The sequence below is a fragment of the Staurois parvus genome, unplaced genomic scaffold (assembly GCF_062004578.1).
Source record: "Staurois parvus isolate SC_StPar_1 unplaced genomic scaffold, SC_StPar_1.0 ptg000608l, whole genome shotgun sequence".
Lineage (NCBI taxonomy): Eukaryota > Metazoa > Chordata > Amphibia > Anura > Ranidae > Staurois > Staurois parvus.
Window position 1 is genome coordinate 641410 of NW_028318404.1, and position 22382 is coordinate 663791.

At 42.6% G+C, this 22382-nt stretch overlaps 1 protein-coding gene across 1 annotated transcript in view; it reads right to left on the reverse strand.

Annotated features, from left to right (window-relative positions):
• EEIG1 (estrogen-induced osteoclastogenesis regulator 1) overlaps positions 1-22382 on the reverse strand; it is a 112431-nt gene that overhangs the window by 6471 nt on the left and 83578 nt on the right. Inside the window, exons 3-11 of the mRNA XM_089692929.1 lie at positions 20857-20977; positions 16400-16429; positions 15037-15153; positions 13078-13124; positions 12504-12643; positions 10913-11017; positions 8683-8869; positions 6113-6234; positions 3760-3829 (exon numbers count right to left, since the gene is read on the reverse strand). Coding sequence (XP_089549055.1) covers positions 3760-3829; positions 6113-6234; positions 8683-8869; positions 10913-11017; positions 12504-12643; positions 13078-13124; positions 15037-15153; positions 16400-16429; positions 20857-20977 — 939 coding nt within the window. The remainder of the gene's footprint in view (positions 1-3759; positions 3830-6112; positions 6235-8682; positions 8870-10912; positions 11018-12503; positions 12644-13077; positions 13125-15036; positions 15154-16399; positions 16430-20856; positions 20978-22382) is intronic.

Consider the following 22382-nt stretch of genomic DNA (forward strand, 5'->3'; position numbering starts at 1 on the left):
CACACTGCCTGATGGGACTTGTAGTTCCAAAACTGCTGGATCACAGCTCCACTGAACCTTCAGTGTAAAAACTGTAAGCTAAATACATTCCAGGTGCATCAAATCCAAGGTGTGCAAAGTCTTATGGTTCATGTTCTTTCTAAAGCAGCTATAGCCTGCAAATCCTGCTATAAGAAAATCGCTCGATTCCCCCATTAACACAGTCAGTGTTGATTAGGGAATGCCTCCCACAGAGCTGATAGCAGCTATAGCAACAGGCAATAATAGAATGCTAAAAATCTGACAGGCTGGTTGTACAAGGCTGGCTACAATCAGCTTACCCATAGATGAATTGAATCTCGGTCGGTTCAGCATCCATCTATGGCCAGCTTCACTCTGTGGAGTAGCAATGATATCTTTGCAGAGGTCCAACAAGCCCCCTGTTGAGTCAGAGCTCTCCAATTAGTGGAAAGCATGATTGCAGAGCTACAGGTCTGACTCAGTAGGAGGCTTTTTGAACTTCTGCAGAGAGACCACTGCTTCCACACAGAGCAAGTGTTGTTTTCCTCTAGTTTCTGGCAAGGGAAAGACTTTTCTACTCAAGCTGTGACGTTTTGTTTTGATGCACCTGGAATGTATTTAGCCGATTTAAACTGAAAGTTTGGGCACTACATACATTTGTAGCATATTTCTAATGTGGCATAATATTGCCTAGAGAAAAATTACTTGCAATAGAAAACGAGTCCTTCAAAACAAAATGTTTTAGTAGTTGTGAGAGAATGAGGAGACTAATCTTTAAATGCCTGTATAATCCTGAGCTCCACAGGTGCTTGCATGCCAATATGTCTGACTTGGGAACCATGTTACTAAATACACATTTTCCTCTTCTTGTTAGGTATTCAATGCTGTCTGTGACCCCATTAGTGGGATTTATCCTCTCTATTCGTCACGGTGACTGTAATCACCGAAAATGAAAGAAAGAAAATCCCAAATTGTGAGTTGTCAACAGAGGAAAAATTATCCAAAGGGGCCACTAGTGACTACCAGGACTACCATCCCCCATGGAAGAGAGACAGCAAACAACACACAAGGGTTATAACCCTCCCATACTCTGTAAACAACGCTTAAACTTTCAGAAATTAGGTTGTCATATCACCCAGGATAACAACATGTCACCACAGAATAGCATCAGATGGAAAGGCAGCTACTCTGCAGTTCTTCAAAATGTAGTAAATGCATATTTGTCTCTTCGTTGTGCATATAACAAACACTTCAGCATACTAAAAGTGTTGCTGGTCGGCACTGAGATCTGAGGGAGGTAACACAAAGCAGTGTTCCCATGTTATGCAGAGCGCTCACAGAAACAGCCCAGAGGAATGTAAGAGGTGATACAATCCAGATCTCTGGAAAGCACACAAGGGTGGAGGTGAACTGTCTGCTGTGGCCACAATGGGTCAAAGTGCTTCAGTGGAAAACTTTCACAATTTTGTGCGGGAGCCTCTTCCCTTTGCTTCTCCGGTTACACAAGGGATCATATTCCTGCACAGCTAGTTTGGTTTACAAGACAGTGGGGAATGCTGTGCCTGTGTATACTAAGTACTTCCACATATCACATTCATTTTGGAGCCTTGTGTTCAGATCTAACCACCAGCTTACTTATAGCCATCATTTTTATAGTGTTCAAAGAGCAAGGACGTGCAATAAGGGTGTGGTTTCCTGTAATTAAAAGGCATGTGGTGTACTGCATCAAAAGTGCATTGCCGCTTAACTACTTGCCCTCCAGAGGATTTACCCCCTTCCTGACCAGGCCATTTTTTGCATTACTTTAACTGATGTCTTTGCTTAAAAAAAAAAAAAAAATCAAAAAAAAAGTGTAAATTAATTGGTTTATGTGAAGGTTATAGCGTTTACAAATGGCACTATAGATACTGGGATTTTTCTTGTTTTCACTAGTAATGGTAGCGATCAGTGATTTAGTGTCAGAATGCCCGCCGCAGTCCTGCTCTGAGGAGAACTGTGCTAATAAAAAGAACTGACATTCTACTAATGGCACTGGGCAGGAAGGGGTTAACATCTGGAGGGTCAACTGTGTGCTAATTTACTGTAAGCTGTCTGTGTGCTTGTCACTGTAAGCACACTGCTTTGTATGGCTCTGCTATGCCAAAGCCATACAAAGTAGCCAGAGCTACAGTCCATTTAACATGGTTTCCTATAGGACACATTCACATCTATGCTTTTTGCAGCTGCTGCATTTTTGGAAAGTGTCAGGGACTTTTTTTAAATGCAAAATAATGCATTTTTAGTTCAATAGAGATGCAGTAGAAAAGTATGTATTACATTTTTTATGCGTTTTGGCCAAAAAAAAAAAAAACCCCATAAAAAATGCACCATGCATCAAAAACACGAGAAGAATACGATTTCGAAAACACAGAACGCTCTGCAGAGAGCAAACTGCATAGGTGTGAACCAAGCCTTATGCTGTCAGCGCTCATCAGCCATTTAGAATTGGTCACTGGCCTTGCAAATTTTAATAGGGGTTGATGTGCCAACTGGTCAGCTACAAGGAGTGCAGAGGAAAGCCAGGACCAGAGCTTGCAGCTGAAGGCCTTTGGACCTGGAGCACATCATTATACTAAACTCAGTCCTGTACAGGTTTAATCTATTGATACCAGTAATGAGGTTGGTATTGGTTTTTTTTTTTTGGCCTTTTTACAGCATTTACTTATCTCATCCTCAAGTTCATAAAGCAAGGGGAAGACTCTTCATATAAAGGACAACTCAAGTAAATCTTAGTATACATATTTGTCCAGCTTTATCACCTTTGTGTGCATTCCACTCAATGTCCACCTTTCACAGGGCCTCCGGGTGGCACCATTCTCTCCCATAGAGGAAAAATGCCAGCAGACTAATGGCCTTCTAACCAACCAGATGGCAGCTTGTGTTTCTGAATGAACAGTTGTGCACTCTAATGAGTGTAGGGAAGCTTATCCTATATTTATTCTACCAATTTACACAGTGCTAACATTCTCTAGAGCTTTACCCAGAAGCATCAGATCAGAGCCTGCTCTAGAGAAGCTTTTAATGTCCCTACTACGGTCATCCAGACACACAATACAGGCTAGTTTTGATGGAAGCCATGTAAAAGGTCAACAATAATAGCCTGGGGTTCTTTTTATTTTAGTCTTATTTTTTTAAGTTATAAATTTTAAAACACTTTTTTTTATATGTACAGAATCTGTTTTACAAAAAACATTTTATGCATGACAAATGATTCCTAGAGCCCTATGGGTTGTCTAACAAGACAACATAGCAATATTGGTCTCTTTTCAGGCAGACTGACTGGGATTGAGCTGCAAAAACAGTGAAGAGTTGCTGCAGCAAGTCATCCATTTCTCTGTGTAAACTGCGCCTTTTTTAATAGATGGGTAGACAGAGATTACAATCTGAAAAGGAGCCTTAAGTTTTACCTGCTAGCCAGAAAAGAACAACTAACCACATACAAGATTTCATATCTAAATGACTAAAACAAAGATATATATTATTCTTGACCATAATCAAATAAAACATATATAACCACTACACATTCCCTATATGCTGCTAGCATACCTTAGGATTTTGATGAACAAATTGTATCATAAACAATACACAGACTGTGTCCCATGTGGACTGAACCCAAGAACTCAGTTCTGCAAGGTCCCAGTGATAGCTACATCCTGGAATAGGATATTCATGACAAGGTGTGTGATATAATATATGGAATAGAAGGAAATTCCCACTTACCTGTTAGCCATCTGGATTCCACTGAGTGTGGTTGATCCGTCTCTGCTGACAAACAGCCTCAGGTGACTGTCTGAATAGAGAGATGGGGGAGAGAGTGAGCCGAGGTGACGTCTATGCACCATCGTCATAGCTAACAGCACATAATGAGAAATATGTACAATATCTGTGTGTCTGTGCAGCCCGGGGAATGTACAGGGGATTAGGTGTGGAAAATGGCCATGCAGGCCTTCTTTTAACTCCTCAATATTTGCTCCGACAATTCCTGTTGTGACATGTTACATGCATTTAAATGAGAACTCACGTCAGGATAAAAATCCTCAGTAGACATTTACAATCACAGGTGCTGTGCACTTGCGTCTTTTCTCTTTGATTGTGTCCTGTAGTAGTACAGTTTCAACTCCTTTTACAGCAAATAAAATCAATGTCCTTTGATAAAGGGAATGGGGGAGGAATCTGTGTTGAATCAAAGCATGTGTGTAATGGCTTAATAGTCCAGGATGCACAGCAAGACATAGAATGAGACTTTTCCCCTCAAATACTACACAAGTAATGTCAGGGATCCCCTCGATCCCCGACGCGATGGTCCCGGCGCAGGCGCAGTGCAACGCACTGTGCAGGGACACGGCCACTAGGTCCGGGCCGGCCGCGGCGTTCGAGTTCGCGCATGCGCAGTAGAAGCCACGGCTGGCCGCTGGGCACCAATCGCAGGGCGGGATATTTAAATGTCCCTGAGCTGTCATTTCAGTGCCTTCTGGTCCTACCTGTATCCTGCGAATCTGAACCTGTGCCTAGTAAATTATTTGACCCGGATTGCTCTTGACCTGCTGATTTCTCCTGCCCAGACCCTTGCTTTGCCTGACCTCTCTTCTGAATGCCCCTCATTAGATCTGATCTGCTGTTGCTGACCTGGCGTGTGACCCGACGATTCTCTGTCCGCTCCCTTGTACCATACCGTCCTCCACGTTACCAATTCGGCCCGTCTGACTTCGCACTTGCTCAGCCATCCATCCCATGGGGGTCACCCGACCTCCTCACATCTGGCTCTCCCTGGTTGGAGCCCCTGGCGGACACCCCTACCACTGACAGGTGTGCTCAGTAGTGGTGACCTGGTCCCAGGGTACTCCAAGTCCATCCCCACCATCAGGGGCTCTGGTGAACAAGTACCCTGGGGCTTAGACTCCGCGCTCTGGGCACGCCTGACCAGTGGAGTGCTAGTGGTGCCGCTCGGCGGTCCCTCACAAGTAAACTGCTTTTCCACTATAAAATGGACTCATGTTTGTGCTTTGCATGGAGTTCTCCTTTAAATAAAAGACCTATTGTGCAGTCACAGTCCCTTCCAGTAAACCTTTTGCCTGTAGCTGAAAAAAAGATGGCTGATCCTATCTAATGTGTAACCAATGAATGCTTTGCAAGACGAGAGCACAGAATCCTCATGTGTGTTTTCTAGTACATCTGCATTGTAAGACAGTCTGGTTTATTTAGTAAGATGTGTCAAACAGTGAGGAGCATATTGCAGAATGTCACTACTACTTTAGAGAGGTCTGCCTTCCAACTGCTTCACCACACTGCAGACTGAAGCCTTCAATGAGAAGCCAACCTCCAGAGATGCCTTCAATCAACCTGAAAGCTTCAAGTACAGAACAATAGTTGTTGTCTGCAAGAAATCCAGCATGCTCCTCACCTGTTTGACTTGACAACACAGTACCTCTGCCGTTCTGAAATCCCAACCAGCGTTGTCAGCCCTGCCTGACAGACTACAGAACTCCTCCTATCCTACTGCCTCAGTGTCTCTCCACATGCATACACTGATTTCTTTTTCCCAGTAAAACAAACGGACTGTGTCGATTCCTAAGAGCCTGCTCATACACTTTGTGTGGAGAAAGGGTAGGTGTGGTTCTAGGGGGTGTGCCTACATTAGCAAAACTACCAGCTGCCCCAAGGCTTTTACCAGCCAGGTGATGAATGCAAGCCATTTCTCACTACAGAAACAAGATAAAAGAAAATAGATTGCAAGGACCTGATCTAAAGGGGCGAGAGGGAATTTTGGGAGCAAAGTTGGGTAAATACACTTGGTCTCTTAGGCATGCAGCATTAATGACAGGCTGTTGAGCATGATGTGACATACAAGCCAGTCGCATTACTACTAATATGCAAACCTCATATTACTGGTAATTTCATGTAAAACTAAAACACATCTACTGATTGTATTGCATGTAGCCAGTCCCAGTAAGGGGGAACAAGCAGGTGGACGTAGAGGATGGTGGTAGCAGCAGAGTTTTATAAGCTGCATTCCTGGAGTTCACAGACTAGTGCACACTTGTACAACGCCCTGATATACATTCCTCACACTTACCTTCATTGTTACTGACGTCTGTGAAGTCCTGACTCTGCATGATCTTCTCCACTATGTCATCAGCATCAATTCTGGTATCATCAACCCACGTTGGGTGACTCTCCACAGAGTCTTTCTTTCTCCTGTAGGGGGACATAACACAAGTAAGGCTGGAGTGCCCAAGGAATTGTACTCAGCAGGCATCCGTACAAGCAGACATACACAGCAATGATTGGGTCACGTGTTGGTTCTCCTCCAAGTAAGGGCCTCTACATGCCGAAGCATTTTTGCTTGCATTATAACTGCTTCTCTTATGTTAAAAGATGTTAAGTCTAATGCAACACTTCCAAAGCAGCCTAGCAGCATAGAAAATATGGTTCAAATGCCAGCCAATCAATCATTCTACATGACCTCAGAAGTGTCTCAAACTGATGTCATAAGCAAGCTGCATTTGCCCATCAACACAGGCCCTAAAAACATCTGCATAACATGCTCTGTACCTACATCTGAACTGTGTCTGGTTCCAGTGAGAATCATTACATATCTTACTGCTACAGAGACATTCTAGATCATGCTGCGGTGATCCTGTCACCCTAGCAGGAAAGCTCAACCCTTTGAAGAGTGAGGGCCACTTAAGTGATTTAGTAACTGGTAGTGATCCACAATGAAATGAATTAAAATTTTGTTTTTTTAAATAGCATAATGAAGGTTTTCCTCCTGCAACCATTGAATTCCAGTGGGAGGAGGAGAAGCCATTTTTCAGCAGTTGCAGGGGGAAAATTGAGAGGATCGGTTCCTGTATATTCCACCCCACCTCCCCCCCCCACCTTGTGCAAGTGTACAACAGAATGCGATAGGGAGGCTGCACGGGCCTCCTGGAGCATGGGGCGGGGTCTCCATTGCAACCCCTGAAGCTACAGCAGTGCCTGGAGGTGTATGGTAAAAACACATCTCGACTATGGGGTTTCACTGCTCCTTAAACCACAAATGTAACTGAGCCCTTTAAGGCTGCGTTCACACTGATGCGCTGCAGTTTACCCGCACCACGTGTGCAGTACAATGTACCTGTGGCTTTCCTGTGGGTTGGGTGTGCTTTGCCATAGACTTCTATTATATCTTCCGGGCGTGGTACACTTTCTGAAAGCACACCAAAACTCCTGCATTCATGTTGAAGTTGAGGGCCACATCAGAGGGCTCTGTGGGCCGCAGGTTTAGAGCCCCTGCCCTACATGATCAATATCTCTCTTGATATGAGGTTTTGAGCATCACAACAAGTGGAAGCAATTATGGCTGCACCACAAAAAAATTGTGTTGCAGTTCTAGATATTGAAGTACACTAAATATTACATGTGTGGTTTATGCATGAGGAAGGAGTCTTAGTGGGTATGATCACATGATGTCTTCACTAGACGTTTAAAGAGAATGTAGGGAACTGAAAAGCAGCAGAACCTGAGACTTTGGAAAGTGTTGTCATCCCCATTATGCTGTACAGCAACATAGCACAGCAAAGGTGGGTGAAACACATAAATATGTGCAATATAAATCATTTTGGCAGGTAAAGCAGTTTCTATATGTTCTTCAGATTTTTGCTCGATAGAGTAGTGAGTGGCTAGATCGTCTGTTGGGTTTTAATACTGTATGTCCCCAATAGGGAGATAGATAGATTCACTCTCTCTATTTGTCTTGGGGACAACTCTCAAGTGATGGCAAATCTTTCAATGGGGACACCTGTTCTGGTAACAACTGCCTAAAGCTGGCCATACACTGATCAAAATGCAACCGGATTAGTAAGGACAGGCCAAAAGTAAGTCAGTATGTGGGCTCCTCCACTCAGCAGAAGTCAATCATTTGATTGATTTCTGTCAAAGGGACAAGCTAGATAACCTTTGTCTGTCAGCTGCTGATCAGTGTATTCTGACAGCGGCAGGTCCTGCTGTCAGAATACAATGTCCCAGAGAGGGGGAATTTCTTTATCCACCTTGTCTGTGGAGATGGAGGAATCTGGAAAAAAAAAAAGAAACTTGACCAATCTCTACTGTAACTGAAGCTAAAAGTAGGTTTCACTTTAGATACAATAACTATTCAGCTAGTGTTCCCATTTATAAATATTTATTAGAAAAAACAAAAATAAGGAAGCTTTTATGACAACTTTATTCCATTTGGCTCATCTGGTGAATGGAACAAAGAGGCCTCTCAACAGGGAGCAGTACAGTCAAAACAATTAAGAAAAAAGGGGAATCTGGGCCCAAGAATACATTAACAATAAAATCCATGGCAGAAGCCAAGTGGGAAGATCACGAGCTGAGCGTGTCACAGGCGCTGGCTACAGAATGCACAGACACTGGAGCCAACACTCCACACTGACTCAGTCCCAGCTGAGTCACATCACATATTCCATGCTCAGACTACAGACACACTCACGGCCCTGTCACTAATTTGACATTTCTAAGACAGACAATGTTTTGTTTCTGCTGGTATTGAATAAGACCATCTGTATAGAACTAAGACTATCCTAGCATGGATAACAACAGAAAACTACTAAGATGCATCAGATCATAAATCCACATCACGTTATGCTGTGTGATCATTACCTGGACTGTCTGTCTAGGAGGGGTGGTCTGATTGGCCTTGGAGGCTTCTCTGGTTTGGTTTCCTTTTCTCCTTCAGGTAAGTCTGCCGTAATGCTGATCCCCCCGGAGGCGCTGCTGCTGGTGGACGTGTTGCGTCTGTGAGTCAAGTCTGACATACTGGAGCAGCGGGAGTGTTCGGAGCTGTGTCCTGTAGAGGTAAAACATACTGGTCATCTGAGAGCAGACAGGGTGATTCACAGGGTGTGCCAAAAACCATAATGCCTTTTGATGCCACATTTTTTTGTATTTAAAGCATTGTACAAAAGAGTTTTGCATCTTGTGGATGCAACTCACTGTCTTGCATTTTTGCTGCACCTGAAAATCTTTATTTGCCAGGATGAGTGCAGGGCAGGCATTGGTGTTCCCACAATTACATTCCCAAGCATTTTATGTCTTTCAATATCCATGCATGTACTGACCATCGTGGTGTGTGAATGAGAGCTCTGAACAGTCATAGACATGAAAAGTCTGCCATCCTTGGATCAAAGGACACCTCAGTTTTTTGGCAGCTCAATTCACATCTAAACAAGCTGAAAGGCTCCAAAACACTACTGATTTAAAAACAAAATGGTCAACGAAGTCTTTCAGAATGTTACAGTAGGCTATCAAAGTAGAATGATATTTTCTTCCAGGGATTCTATTGCCGTTCCAAGACCACATAACTATAATGCTACTCTAGAAACACACAGGTTTCTGCAAGGACACACAGGAAACAACTGTTTCTCTGTGCCTTGTTTACACCAAAATGATGTCATGCACAGTCAGGTCTGCATTTTCTGCACCATACATAAACATAAGTAAAAGGCATATAAAAAAACGCATAACCACAACGCAAATGAAAGTAATGTAATGATACAGGAAATAAGGAAAAACATGTGAAAAAAAATGAACACCAATGGATGTCAACATGCACAACAATGCACTGAAATGTGCAACAAGCATGCATTTTTACAAATGTTGTGCTGTGAATGAGCCCCAACAGAGACATTGTCTGTTCATGACAAAGAAGGTAAACAAACTCTTTGCTCTTTTGTAGCTTGCAACACCTCTGGGTTTGTTGGATGCCTTCACCCACCCCTGCTGTATGCTTTTTCTAACTGCCCCAGGAGCAAACACTCGTAAACTCCAAGCAGCTCCAGTCAGAGCTTACACATCAGAATGGATGCAGGCACTGTCTGGCTGACAATTGTCTGTCCGGCTCCTGATTTGTCAGTTAAAGCGGAGTTCCAGCTGAAAAAAAATATAATAAATAAATAAAAGTCAGTAGCTACAAAAACTGTAGCTGCTGACTTTTAAAATACAGACACTTACCTGTCCCTCGGTCCAGCGGTGTCCTCACTACGGCTGGTTTCACCGACCATCTTCTCTCCCTGGAACCAGCATCTTCAGTGTGGGCACCTGGCTGTGACAGCTTGCGGCTTCACAGCCGGGTGCCTGCTGCGCATGCGCGAGTAGCAATGTGCTTTGTGAATGGCCCTGTAGTCTTCTGGGACCTGTCGTCTACGGGCAGAGAGGGGGAGGACAACTTCCACTTCCGTTCGCCTAGGTGATCGCAGAGGAAGTGGGAGCGGGTACCTGTCAAATTAAGGTATCCGCTCCCCAAAGGTGCCAATCCTTAATGGGGAGCGGAGGACAAAGGGTTACAGCAGAACTTCCCCTTTTGGGTGGAGCTCCGCTTTTAGGGATGTTGTGTGGGAGGCCAACCAATGAGCAAATTGCGACAAGTTCATCAGGAACCGGAAAAAAATTGATCAGTGTATGTCCAGCTTAAGGGTGGCCATTAATGACATGGACGTATTTTTGTCATTACAGAGTGGATATCCTTGTAGGAACATCAGCTGTGTATTGCAAGCCTTATTTCTGACAAACAACCAGGGACAGAAATACCATTTGTGCAGATGCACATGGGCCCTCTGAGACTTAGGGGCCCATTTATACTAAATGTGGATGCTGGGACCCCTGTCTGCTGTCACACATACCTGGATACTGCTAAAGTGATATTTCAGAGGGGGCATCTTCCTGCTTGAAAAGCAGAGATATGCAAAATACCTCTTCCATTTCCTCAACACCATATTGTTTCTTTCTTTTCCAGTGATATATATATATATATATAGGTATATTCAGGAAAATGACAATTACATCTTAAGAGTATTTTTTTATTTTGTAACAAAAATATAAAAGTATTGTTTACCGGACACTTTGGATTGCTGGCTGGCCTGGCTGGAGTTCCTCGAGTGACCTGAATGGGATGTCTCTTCAGGGCTTGAGAGATTTTGGTCAGCTTCTTCAAAGACCCCTATAATATGTAGAGGAAGAAGACAGTCTTCGCTGAGGATTGGGTATAGTTTATCCTTGTAGTTAGAAAACAACTGTTGGATTTGGCTTCTGTCCATCCCTGTCAGTTCTCATGGGAAACAATGCAGATCCCACATTCTCTGCTGCTAGTAAAACTACCTTCTGGCTGATGATGGCTCTCCTTGATTGTAACCATGTTCCTATTAGAATGTCTGTTAATGCATACTTTTACCCCCAGGATTTTCTTGTCAGCACCAAGCAATAAAATCAAAAAGGCAGATCTGAAATACTTATTTTATCCCATAGTTGTTCTATTTCCCTTTAGTGCCAATAAAATGATCAGGTCTGCCAGAGTAGGGGAACATGTGATTCTAGCAAAGCTGCTGATTGGAGGGCTCTGCCTATATTCCCATCCCCAAAACCACAACTTGGAACAAAGGCTTTTTTTTTTTTTTGCACCGAAATAAAACACAGATGGGTTGATTTGCTTAAGCTGGAGAGTGAAAAATCTGGTGCAGCTCTACATAGAAACCAATCAGCTGCCAGGTTTAATTGTCAAAGCTTCATTGAACAAGTGAAAGTTAGAAGCAAACTGGCTCCCATGCACAGCTATACCAGAGTTTGCACTTTCCAGTTATAGTAAATCATCCCCATAGTATCCCGTCACATGGACCCTTTAATGCAGCAAAAGAAACCAAAATTAAAACAAGTTCCAATATTTTAAATATTATAAGAGGTCTTAGCTTGCAAAATCTTTTTCTGAAGGGTATAGCCTTTAATCTAAAGCAGAATTCTAGCTAAATATAATAAAACACTATTTATTCCATTAATGAATTCATCAGAAAATGAAATGTATTTTACAGTAGTAAACTATGAGTACATGAGTTTACTAGTATGAGTACATAAATCTGTTTTCATACAGTCCTCTTCACAGCAGCAGCTGGAAGTGAAAAGGGAAGCAGTCTGAGCCAATCAGAGCTCTGTTTTGTACAGTCATGGCCAAAAATATTGGCACCCCTGCATTTCTGTCAGATAATGCACCACATCTCCCAGAAAACGGTTGCAATTACAAATATTTAGGCATTTGCGTGTTTCTCCACATTGTTCTGCCATACCAATACAACAAACAAAAGAAATAAACATGAGAATGCCTAAACATTTGTAATTGCAACAATATTCTGGGCGAAGTGGTGTAGTGACTGACAGAAATGCAGGGGTGCCAATATTTTTGGCCATGACTGTATTGGGTTTATTCAAAACATTCTAACTGGAGGGGTGAGTACAGGAAGGGCTGGATTAATGTGCTCCTGTCCCTTCATTGTGCAAAAACAAGCAGAGGTAGATTAGGCTGTATAGGGGTGGCCCTCAGTTCCCAAAATGTGGCCCCTGAAGAAATAATTCACCCAATAAGACCTAAAGCTTTATTAAGCTTGACATGCCTACTGTAATTCAACTGTTAGGACAACATGGCTACTGTGCTAATGTACCTGAACTGAGCAAAGCTTGCCGACTCTTGTTCTGGCGCATTGTGCTGCCTGCAGAAGGCACTGTCCCCTCACCCTTACAGGTCATCTGCAAAGAGGAATCCTGCCCAGGAGCAGAGACAGATTTGGCGGTCGATGGAGGTCTGCAATATATAAAAAAAAAAATTAATAAATAAAAGTCATGTACACTTGATGTATTGCAGAAACAGTTTTTTCCAATGATCTCTCTGAAATGTTGCACCAATTCTCACTAAATAACAACTGAATTTAGCTCAGGTCATTTTTGAGCCAGGCTGGCACGAGAGACTTACGATGGGATGTCAGTCTTCAAGGCTGCCAGACGGTTTCCAATTCAGCCTTAATGAGCACCTGTCTCTAATACACACATGAGTTTGCCATTTTGTAAGCTGAATTAATAGTCAGGCTATTGGGACCAGCAATGTTAGTATAGCCTTAGGCACCCATGGACCTCACTGCACCCTCCAAAATATCTGAAGTGCCAACAAAACAGCTGCCTCATTATTATTACATCTAATCAGAAACATTTTAGGTTTGAGACGTGATTGGCTCAACTTACGTTTTGAAGCAGGGGTCTCCAGACAGGAGGGACATTCCAATGGTTACCTGTAAAGGACACAGGAATAATTATTACATAATTGATTACACTAACAGCAATATTTGCCAAATATGATGAAAAAGCAATCACAACACTCCAGGGAAGTGCCATTATTAAAGAGACCCGGTCACCAGACTATATATTTCAATACAAATCTTCCCATAAGATCATATGTGAATTTACTGTATTTATGCATGTTGTTTACCTGTAAAAGCTTTCCTTTTGTAGACATTCAAAAACCCTGAGACTGCTGCTGGGTGCCGCCATCTTGGTTGTGATGTCAGCAGCCCCAGCAGACTCAGAGCTGACACTTAAGAATATTCTATAGTATTCCCCTTCATTCTCCCCTGGCAGTTGCATAAAAGGTTATGCAGGATGATGGAGGAGGGGCAGAGGAACTGGACCAGCATGGACACTACTAAAGAAAGAGAAGGCTATGACATGCAAGGAGGAAGAGGCCATGATAGGGAATTGATTCTTCTTGGTGTAGCAAAATTTTATAGCAAGTTGAAAAGCACATTGCAAGTAAATAAAAATGTGTTTCTGAAAAGGAAAAACACAGCAAGTAAACATTAAAAATACTTGAATCTGCTGAGCTTTTACCTTCAATTTCTTAAGTTGGAGACAAGGTCTCTTTAATATACTAGAAGTCTTTATGAGTGCACTGATATTAATAAACACATTGTAGCAGTAGCACAGGCAGGCACAGATAAAAGGTTCAAAAGTCTACAACTAAGGGCTGGTTCAAACCAGATGCTTTCCAGTGCATTTTTAAAATGCATCCAGAACACATGCACAGTGTTTGCCATGTACTCCAATGGCCCTAGTTCACAGCAGTGCGGTCAGTTCCAGTTCTTTCAACAAAAGTGCAACCTGCTGCATTTATTTCATCTGGAACGCATCGAAATGTGTGTAAATGCACATTGTACTAATAAAAATAAAGATTTTTAAATGTCAGAATAAAAAAAAAGAAAAAATGCAGAGGAATGCATTAAAAATGCGTAAAAAGCATTAAAAAATGCATGTAAATGCCTATGCAAAACACATCCATAACACTGAAATTGTGGTGTGAACAAGCCCTAAAAGAACTAGCTTAATTGGATTACTAACATGGATATCACATAATCACTAAGAGCAGCAATTGCATACTAAACAGGTTGAACAAATAGCTCCCTATGGAATACATTCCACACATATCATAGTAGAGGAGATCAATTGACGCACAGAGCAATCATCCTCAAGTACTATAGTCACTTCATGCTACCCAAGTAGTTCAGAACATATTGTAGGGAGTCATTTGTGCCACATGTTTAGTGTCCATTTTCTATTTTTAAGCTGATCAGTTAAGTTCATGTTTCAGAAAAAAATAATAAATGCACAAAAGCCTCCAAAAAAATCACATCCGCGACCGATGGATGATGAGTGCAATGTTGGGCTCCTTTAGACACTTCCTCTGTACGGACTTTCAGATACTGATCTGCAGGAAGTGTGACACTTGTAGGAGTGCACCTGTTCCTGCAATTGTGGTCCATTGATACCTACTAGTCTGCAGCAGTAGCAGATGGGACTTGTAGTTTATTCACAGATCTCTGTGAATGAATGATGTGGCTATGTGGATGGAACCCCACACAGCTGCGCCAATTTTAAATGCAGCTGCAGGGGAGAAGAACATTCATGTGCTGTCATAGGGAGAGGGCTGGAAAACTGATGCTTAATAACATATTACACTGTAGACACAGGTGTAACATGCAACATTTTCCTAAAGGAGAACTTAGCCTTTAAGAAAATACCATAAGCTCCAAAAGTGTTGTCTCTAATTGAATGTGACACAAGCTGGATAAAATGGAGGATGAGTAGGCAAGTAAAACAGGAAAAGGTCCAGAGTGAATGATGATGATGACTCAAAGTAGCATACGATACCTTTAGGATAGAGTTGTCCTGTCTGGTATTTCGTGTGTCATATCCTTCCAGAAGGCAGCAGCGTACTGTGGATCCAGAACCTGCAAACTCAGCCAGGTTCAGGTCAGCAAAGCCCAGCTGTAAAGCAAACAATAATGCTTTGAGAGAGAGACACAGCCAAGATGGAGGCACACTGGTTCAGAAGAAGGAATGATGGGAAAATTATTTCAATGCACACACTATGTATTGTTATATAGATAGGACGTGAACAGCACCACGACTATTTCACTACTCGCTCCCTGCCAATGTCACAAGGTATGCATGTTAACAGAAAGGAAATAAATAAGTACTTTTATTGCAGTGCTCATCTGCGTCACATGATGGTGTTGGCAGGGGGTCTCTACATCCCATCACAGTGTCAGGAAACCCAGAGAGGAAGAGGCCCAATATGGAAGGATGCTCAGCCCACAGTGTCCCTATGGCGGCTTCCTCCGCAGTATGCTGACCAGGCGGTTCTCACACTCTCCCAATGACAGTGTGATTGTACTGGGCTGATGTCCGGCCTCTGTGTCATGTGATGCATAGTATATGCTTTATGGCTCTTCGGCCATGTGTATACTCCATACATGTCATAATTCCAAAAAGCTCTGACTCCCTACTTGAAAATCTGTGACCAAGTACACAGGTATGAATCAACAAATAACTTCCGGAGTTGCCAGGCTGCTGTGTTTATATGCAAAGCATCTCTGGAAGTGGACCCATAACATTCCACAGGATTCATCCTGGGCACTTGTCAACATTTCCAAATCACATCGTTATTATGAGTATAAACAAAAAAACCCTGTTCTCCCATAAATATAATGCCTGATGCCAACCAGGGGCATTGTGGGTGATTCATGTCATTGGAGCACTGGAGAAATATGCAGCTTAGAAAGGGCTTCTTTTCCTCAATCCTGATGGATGACTGGAGTTGTGGTGGGGTAAAGGAAAAACAAGTATAGCTGATGACACAGGGGCTAGTGATAAACTGCCAGCTGAAGGATGGCTAAAAAGTCTTCCTGTGTGTCCCATGAAATCATTCCCTTCATGGTCACACATGTCGATCTGTCGCTGGCCAGAATGCTGCTGAAGCTCGCTAGGGACAAAACAGGCAGGCTCTTAGCAATCCTGCTGTTGTTGTTTCTGACAAATTGTCAGCCGCAGGAATGCTAGCGGCAGAGCGGCCCATGTGTCCTCAGCCTAAAGGCTGCTGGGTAGGGAGCATTACATTGAACCTGTTGGCTTGACCTGGATAGGTTTTGCTTTATGCCTGAAATGTTTGCGTACTGTCAGGATGGAGGGAAAAAACACGAGTTTAATGAAAGATTTATTTCCCCTGTCTTACCTTTGAATACGCTTTTCCACCCTTCAGTTCCTGTAACAGGAAGAGATAGATTATTATTTCCATTCTGATGCCATCGAGCAAACAAGCAGCAACAATTAGTGACAGAGATCTGTGCAGTCAGCTCCCCCCTAATCCCTTCATCCCCAACAATTATCAGATCACTGTGGAGATTACAGGGTTAAGACCACGTCTAGTATTATGTGTTTGCGCACTGCAGCCCACATCTCACATCCTGCATCACACAGGCTCAACCCACATCTCACACGCAAAGCTTCTTCTACAATGCCTCCTACTCATCTCACCCCACATCACTGAACACACGGCAGGCCCCAGATATAGTGCAGACACAATACTCCATCAATAGCCCCTGTAAGTGTGACACGACTTCTGTGATACAAAGGTGTAACATCTGCTTTCAACCTCACCAAGGAAAACAAGATGGCCAGACTCCCGATTGTAAGAAAAAAAAAAAAAAAGTGTATGAATAAGCTTCTCTTATTTGCTCTACTTCAGTTTGTTAAGACATACCCTTTAATGTACTACGTTGAAAGTGCAAAAAAACCCAAAAAAAAAAACCTGTTGGTCCTGCCAGACATCCAGTGAGCTAGATAATTCCTGTATGCGCTGCCACACACCATACAAAGGCTAACTGAACCATCTTCCCACATTATCTTCCCACATGGTTCATTTAGCCTTTGTATGGTGTATGGCAGTGCAACACTTCTCTTTTTAAACCAATCAGCAAGTGGGAACACTTTTTGGTGTTTTTATGTTTTTAGATAATTCCCGTGTTCTCTGTCTCTGCTGTTAGCATTGTTCCCAGTTCTTTGTGCAGACTACAGAACACCTCCCCAGTGCTATGGAGATAGGGAGATTCTTTTCCCCAAACATGTTCACATGCACTCTTTATATCTGGAGGAAAAAAAATGTAATCTCCAAACACAGAAAGGTTTCTTCACAGTAAGAGCTGTGAAAATGTGGAATAGACTCCCTCAAGAGTTGTTTCTGACCAGCTCAGTGGATAGCTTTAAAAAAGTCCTGGATTCTTTCCTAGATACGCAGAATATAACTGGATATAACATTTATAGGTAAAGTTGATCCAGGGAATATCCTATTGCCTCTCGGGGGATCAGGAAGGAATTTTTTTCCCCTGCAGGAGCAAATTTGATCATGCTTTGCTGGGTTTTTTTGGCCTTCCTCTGGATCAACTGTAGGATTATAACTTTTTTTTTCCTTTTTTAATGGTTGAACTGGATGGACTTTTGTCTTTTTTCAGCCAGACTATGTAATTATGTAAGCTTAGGAAAAGAAGGTTCACTATAAGCCCTGATTCTCGCTGATACGGTGTGGCACATCACATGTGATTCACACAGGAAGAGCACTACATTGCTGGGCAAATCACATGCGCTTTCTGTGCGGTGCAATCTGAGCCATACATTTTGTATGATTCAAATCACACTGCATCTGCACCAAAATAGTGCAGAACCCTCACTTTTGACCGCACCAGAATTGGATCGCATGGGTGTTCACACCCATGCAATCCGATTCTGAACATTGCACCGCGTTTTACGAACCAATTTCAGGGTGTTGTTAACTTAAAATACACAACCGCAGTGGTTCACATGAACGGGTGCGATTATGATGCGGTGTGGAAATTGCACAGAAACCGATGCGAATTCCGCACCGAATCAGTGTGAACCAGGGCTAAAGAAAACTTGTAGTGAGAGGTGTTAGCTACTTTCTTTAGCAAGTTGCTTGTCATGCTGATCCATAGGGCTTCAGTATTTTCTGAATCACTTACCTGGAACAAACATGCAGCTCAGGAATATCAGAGTCAAGTGTGAACTCCTGATCTGCATACTTGTCCTGTGTCAGTGAGAAGTACTGAAGTGGTCAGCATGACAGCCAGGTGTCAGAAACAGCAGCCTCCATATCTTCTTTGTACAAGTTTAATGAGGGAAAGAGTAGCCTGGAAGCCTGCACAAACACTTCAAAGCCACTTGCAGATATTTACTTTACATTTAGAATCATGTTGCCACCACTAAGTAATCAGCAGTTGATTGCCACTGATTTAGAACGTTAGTAAAGAATTTTTTAAATTAAAATATTAAAAATGTTATGTAATGGTATTGCACAGAGCAGCCCCAAACCTCCTATTGTGGGATCCTAGCTCCTCCTCTTCTGTGTCTGCCCCCATAGTAAGCCACTTGCTATGGGGGCAGACGTGTGGGTATGATCTTGAGCAGGGCTGTGTGACAGCATGGTTCAGCCCCGCCCCTCCACTCTCTGCTCACAGGACTTGAATGACAGCAGCGGGAGCCAATGGCTCCCCCTGCTTTCAGCCAAGCTTGTGAGAGTGGGGAGAGAGGAGAGACCAGCAAACGAGCACAGCACTGGATCGACACAAGACTCAGGTAAGTTTTGAGAGGGTCTACAGCAAATGGCAAAACATTTTTCACCTTAATGTGTTACTAAACCCACAACAGTAAAATCAGTCTGTATATGCAGTAAAGCATGCTTGTTATACCCACTGTGAAACCTAAGGGGTTAATACTATGCACTGTGTAAAAAGGTTGTTTGATCCTGTCTTCTCTGCTCCTCCTCTTGTTCAAATGTCCAAATCTTATCTCCTGATAAGACAGACTGAACCCGTAGCCATTCTATACATGCTCAGTTTACTGTGTATTTCTAGAGAGGTTTTTTTTTTTCTTGGGAGAGTGCATGTGATCAGCACAGGGCCATTCAGCACTGTCCAGACTGAGGTCAGGAGTCCTGCATTCTCCAAGTGCAGAATGAAAACTCCTCCTACAAGCTTCAATCAGTGCCCTGCTGAACACTGATAGAAGTCACAAGACTGCTCTAACTGCTGATGAGAAAAAGGTATTTAGCAGTTTATATTTACTAACATGATTGCACTTCCATGTTGTGTGTACTGTGGGAGACCAGATATAGTGAATGTAGGGTTCTGGGTTTAGTAACACTTGAATGCAGGGAATGAATTGAGGCAAAAATGTTTTACCTTTAGAAACACTTTATAGTGTATGTATAATCAAAACTATTTTTGGCTCTCTTTTTTTTCTGGAAAAAACAGGAGGGGATAAAACCTGGTTATTTTCTCCTGTCTGTGTCCAGCTGAGGAGATATCCTTAGGTTACCTGGGCTGGAGAAACAACTGGAAAAGAGGATATTTCCCCAAAGGCAGGGGAACACCCCCATTGGATTACTTAACAAATAGCAATGACAGTATAGGAGGGATTTAACATTTTTACATACAGTTATTTTGGTTAACTAGTAACAACTGTCCTCTTTGAAAAAATTCTTCTCACCTCTTGCTCTGATTCCCCATCCACTTCTGTCTTGGTGACAATAATCAGGACAAAAAGAAAAGGGGGAACCTCTTGAGCGAGGATGCAGCAATAAAAGCCCACTAAAGATTCTAACCCTACTCTTTGCTATCCAAAATAAAAAAAAAAAAAAATAAGTTTTGCGTTCATAGAAATGTTAAATTGGTACTGAAGGCAAAACTGAGTTGACATCCATTTTCATGCATGTTTCAGGGAGTTTTTATGCAGGTTGACATCAGTTTTCATGCATGTTTCAGGGAGTTTTGATGCACGTTGACATCAGTTTTCATGCATGTTTCAGGGAGTTTTTATGCAGGTTGACATCAGTTTTCATGCATATTTCAGGGATATTTATGCAGGCTGACATCAGTTTTCATGCACGTTTTTTTTATGCACAGATAGATATCACACCCTGTGTCATCAGTTTCTCTTCTGCCCTGTTCACACCACAATGTTGTTGTCAATCAGTATTTTTTTCCGGGCAGAAAATGGCGTACACGTTTGATTCCTGTGCAGAGAAAAATCTGCATGTGAGAGCAATGTTGTGGTGTGAACAGGCACATAGAGAACAATTATTTTCTTTGTGCCCTTGCAGAACTCCTGCAGAAAAACTGACGTCTGCACTATGGTGTGAACGAGGCCTTATTGTATTATTCAATAAAGCTGAGAGAAATGTTCTATGTTTTCTTGGTGACACGTTTCCTTTAAATAATGTTGTACCCCCAAAATGTCTGCCTGGCCTTAATATAGGAGACAGGCGCACACTAACTGCACTTTCTATTAATCCACTAAGAGGTGGTGTGGGGCTGAACCAGCACTTTGCAGTCCATGTTCCCAAGGAACAAGTGACAACATGGCCACACTCTGAACCGGGGATATAAAACAATTGGAGAGATCCCACAGGCTTGCTGGCACAGCTCCCTCCCTGCCCATGATGTCATATTGCCAATTCAGTTGTATACCCCTCAGTGAACAATTACTTGGTCTCAGCATCACACTAAATCCTTGGACCATACGCTGAGATTATACGGCTTAGCAGACATAATGGCCTCTTCAAGCACGCACCACATGACCCCCCCTTCCTCCAGTGTGTCACAGTTGTCATCTGCTCACCTTCCGGACGGAGACTCTACAGATGCAGGGGTCCAGCACGCCAGTGGCAGGGTTGGCACTCATTTTACAGACAAAGTTCAGTTTCTTCGCCCAGCGAACACAGTTTTCCTGTACTTCCTCCCTGATTGTGGGGAAACAAGGGGGCAGGTTTAGTCTCATCAAACATGGACACTGCTTATACTTAACAAATAGCAATGACAGTATAGGAGGGATTTAACATTTTTACATACAGTTATTTCAGTTAACTAGTTACTTTTGGCAAAAATGCGATCTTTTGATATTTGAGGAACTCCAGCCTAGTCTAGTTTCTGCTCTTATCTAGAAGCAGGATGTTGTGTTACGTGGACCCAGCATTGACGATCACTGTTCACATGAATTAACTCTGTACATGCCAGATATTACCAAATCAAATTATTATTTGAATTAAAAAATATATTACCTATGAATAAAAAAAACTGCTGTACTCCAGGTCTCAGCCAGAAAGTCTATTGCTTTAGATCAGCAGAGATTATAGGATCAAAAATTGTATCCCCATATACAGATATAACCACCAACTATTCAGAGCAACAATACAACATCATGTACTGACAAAGAGAACCCACATCCCCTAGCAAACTCTTCTTTATTTGACTTTAGACAAAAAAAAAAGGAACTACAAGAATAATGATAGAAACTGCAGACACAAAGATGTGACCTTAGCCTGCAGGGAACCTGTGCAGATAGGAATATGATATTAGAGTCAATATTTTGCTGCAATCGGAGGCACTGTAATGCCACAAACACGGTTGTTAATTCTCTGTCACGATTACAATGCCATAATAAGCATCCTTATGTCACAAATCGCTTTGCAATGCTTTTATCACACTCAGAAATCCGATGCTTTATTATATAAGCCTGATATTTTTTATAGCTATTCACTGATCTATCTTATTTATAAAACGTGGAAAGTATGTTCAGAATATGATCTAGTGCTCATGCTGGAGTCTGCAGTCCCATAGTAGCTCAGGCTTAGTGTAGCGTGCAGCTCATCTGGAGGAAACTACTAAAGCCACAGGTCTGTGACAATATCCTGGGGAGCTACGGCTTCCTCCAGATACCAGAGCCCTAATCAACACCTTATGTGGTTTTCCTTTTAGAAACTATTTTGTAGATTAAGTTATCAGTCATGCATCATGATATCTGTTCCAGCAAAACCAACCAAATATATTTTAGATTTTTTTGAGACACATTATATTAAAGCATATCTAAATCCAAGAACACACGTAATATATTGCAGCTCATCAGTCCTTACATGTGGTGGCTGCATTTGTTTTGTTCTTGGGTTTAGACTATGGGCAGCACAGTGGCTAAATGGTTAGCACTTCTGCCTGGCAGTACTAGGGTCGTTTGTTCGAATCTCAACCATGGCACCACCTGCCTGGAGTTTGTATGTTCTCCCTGTGCGGGTTTCCTCCGGGTACTCCGGTTTCCTCCCAAACTCCAAAGACATGCTGGTTGGCTAATTGGCTCCCGTCTAAATTGGCCCT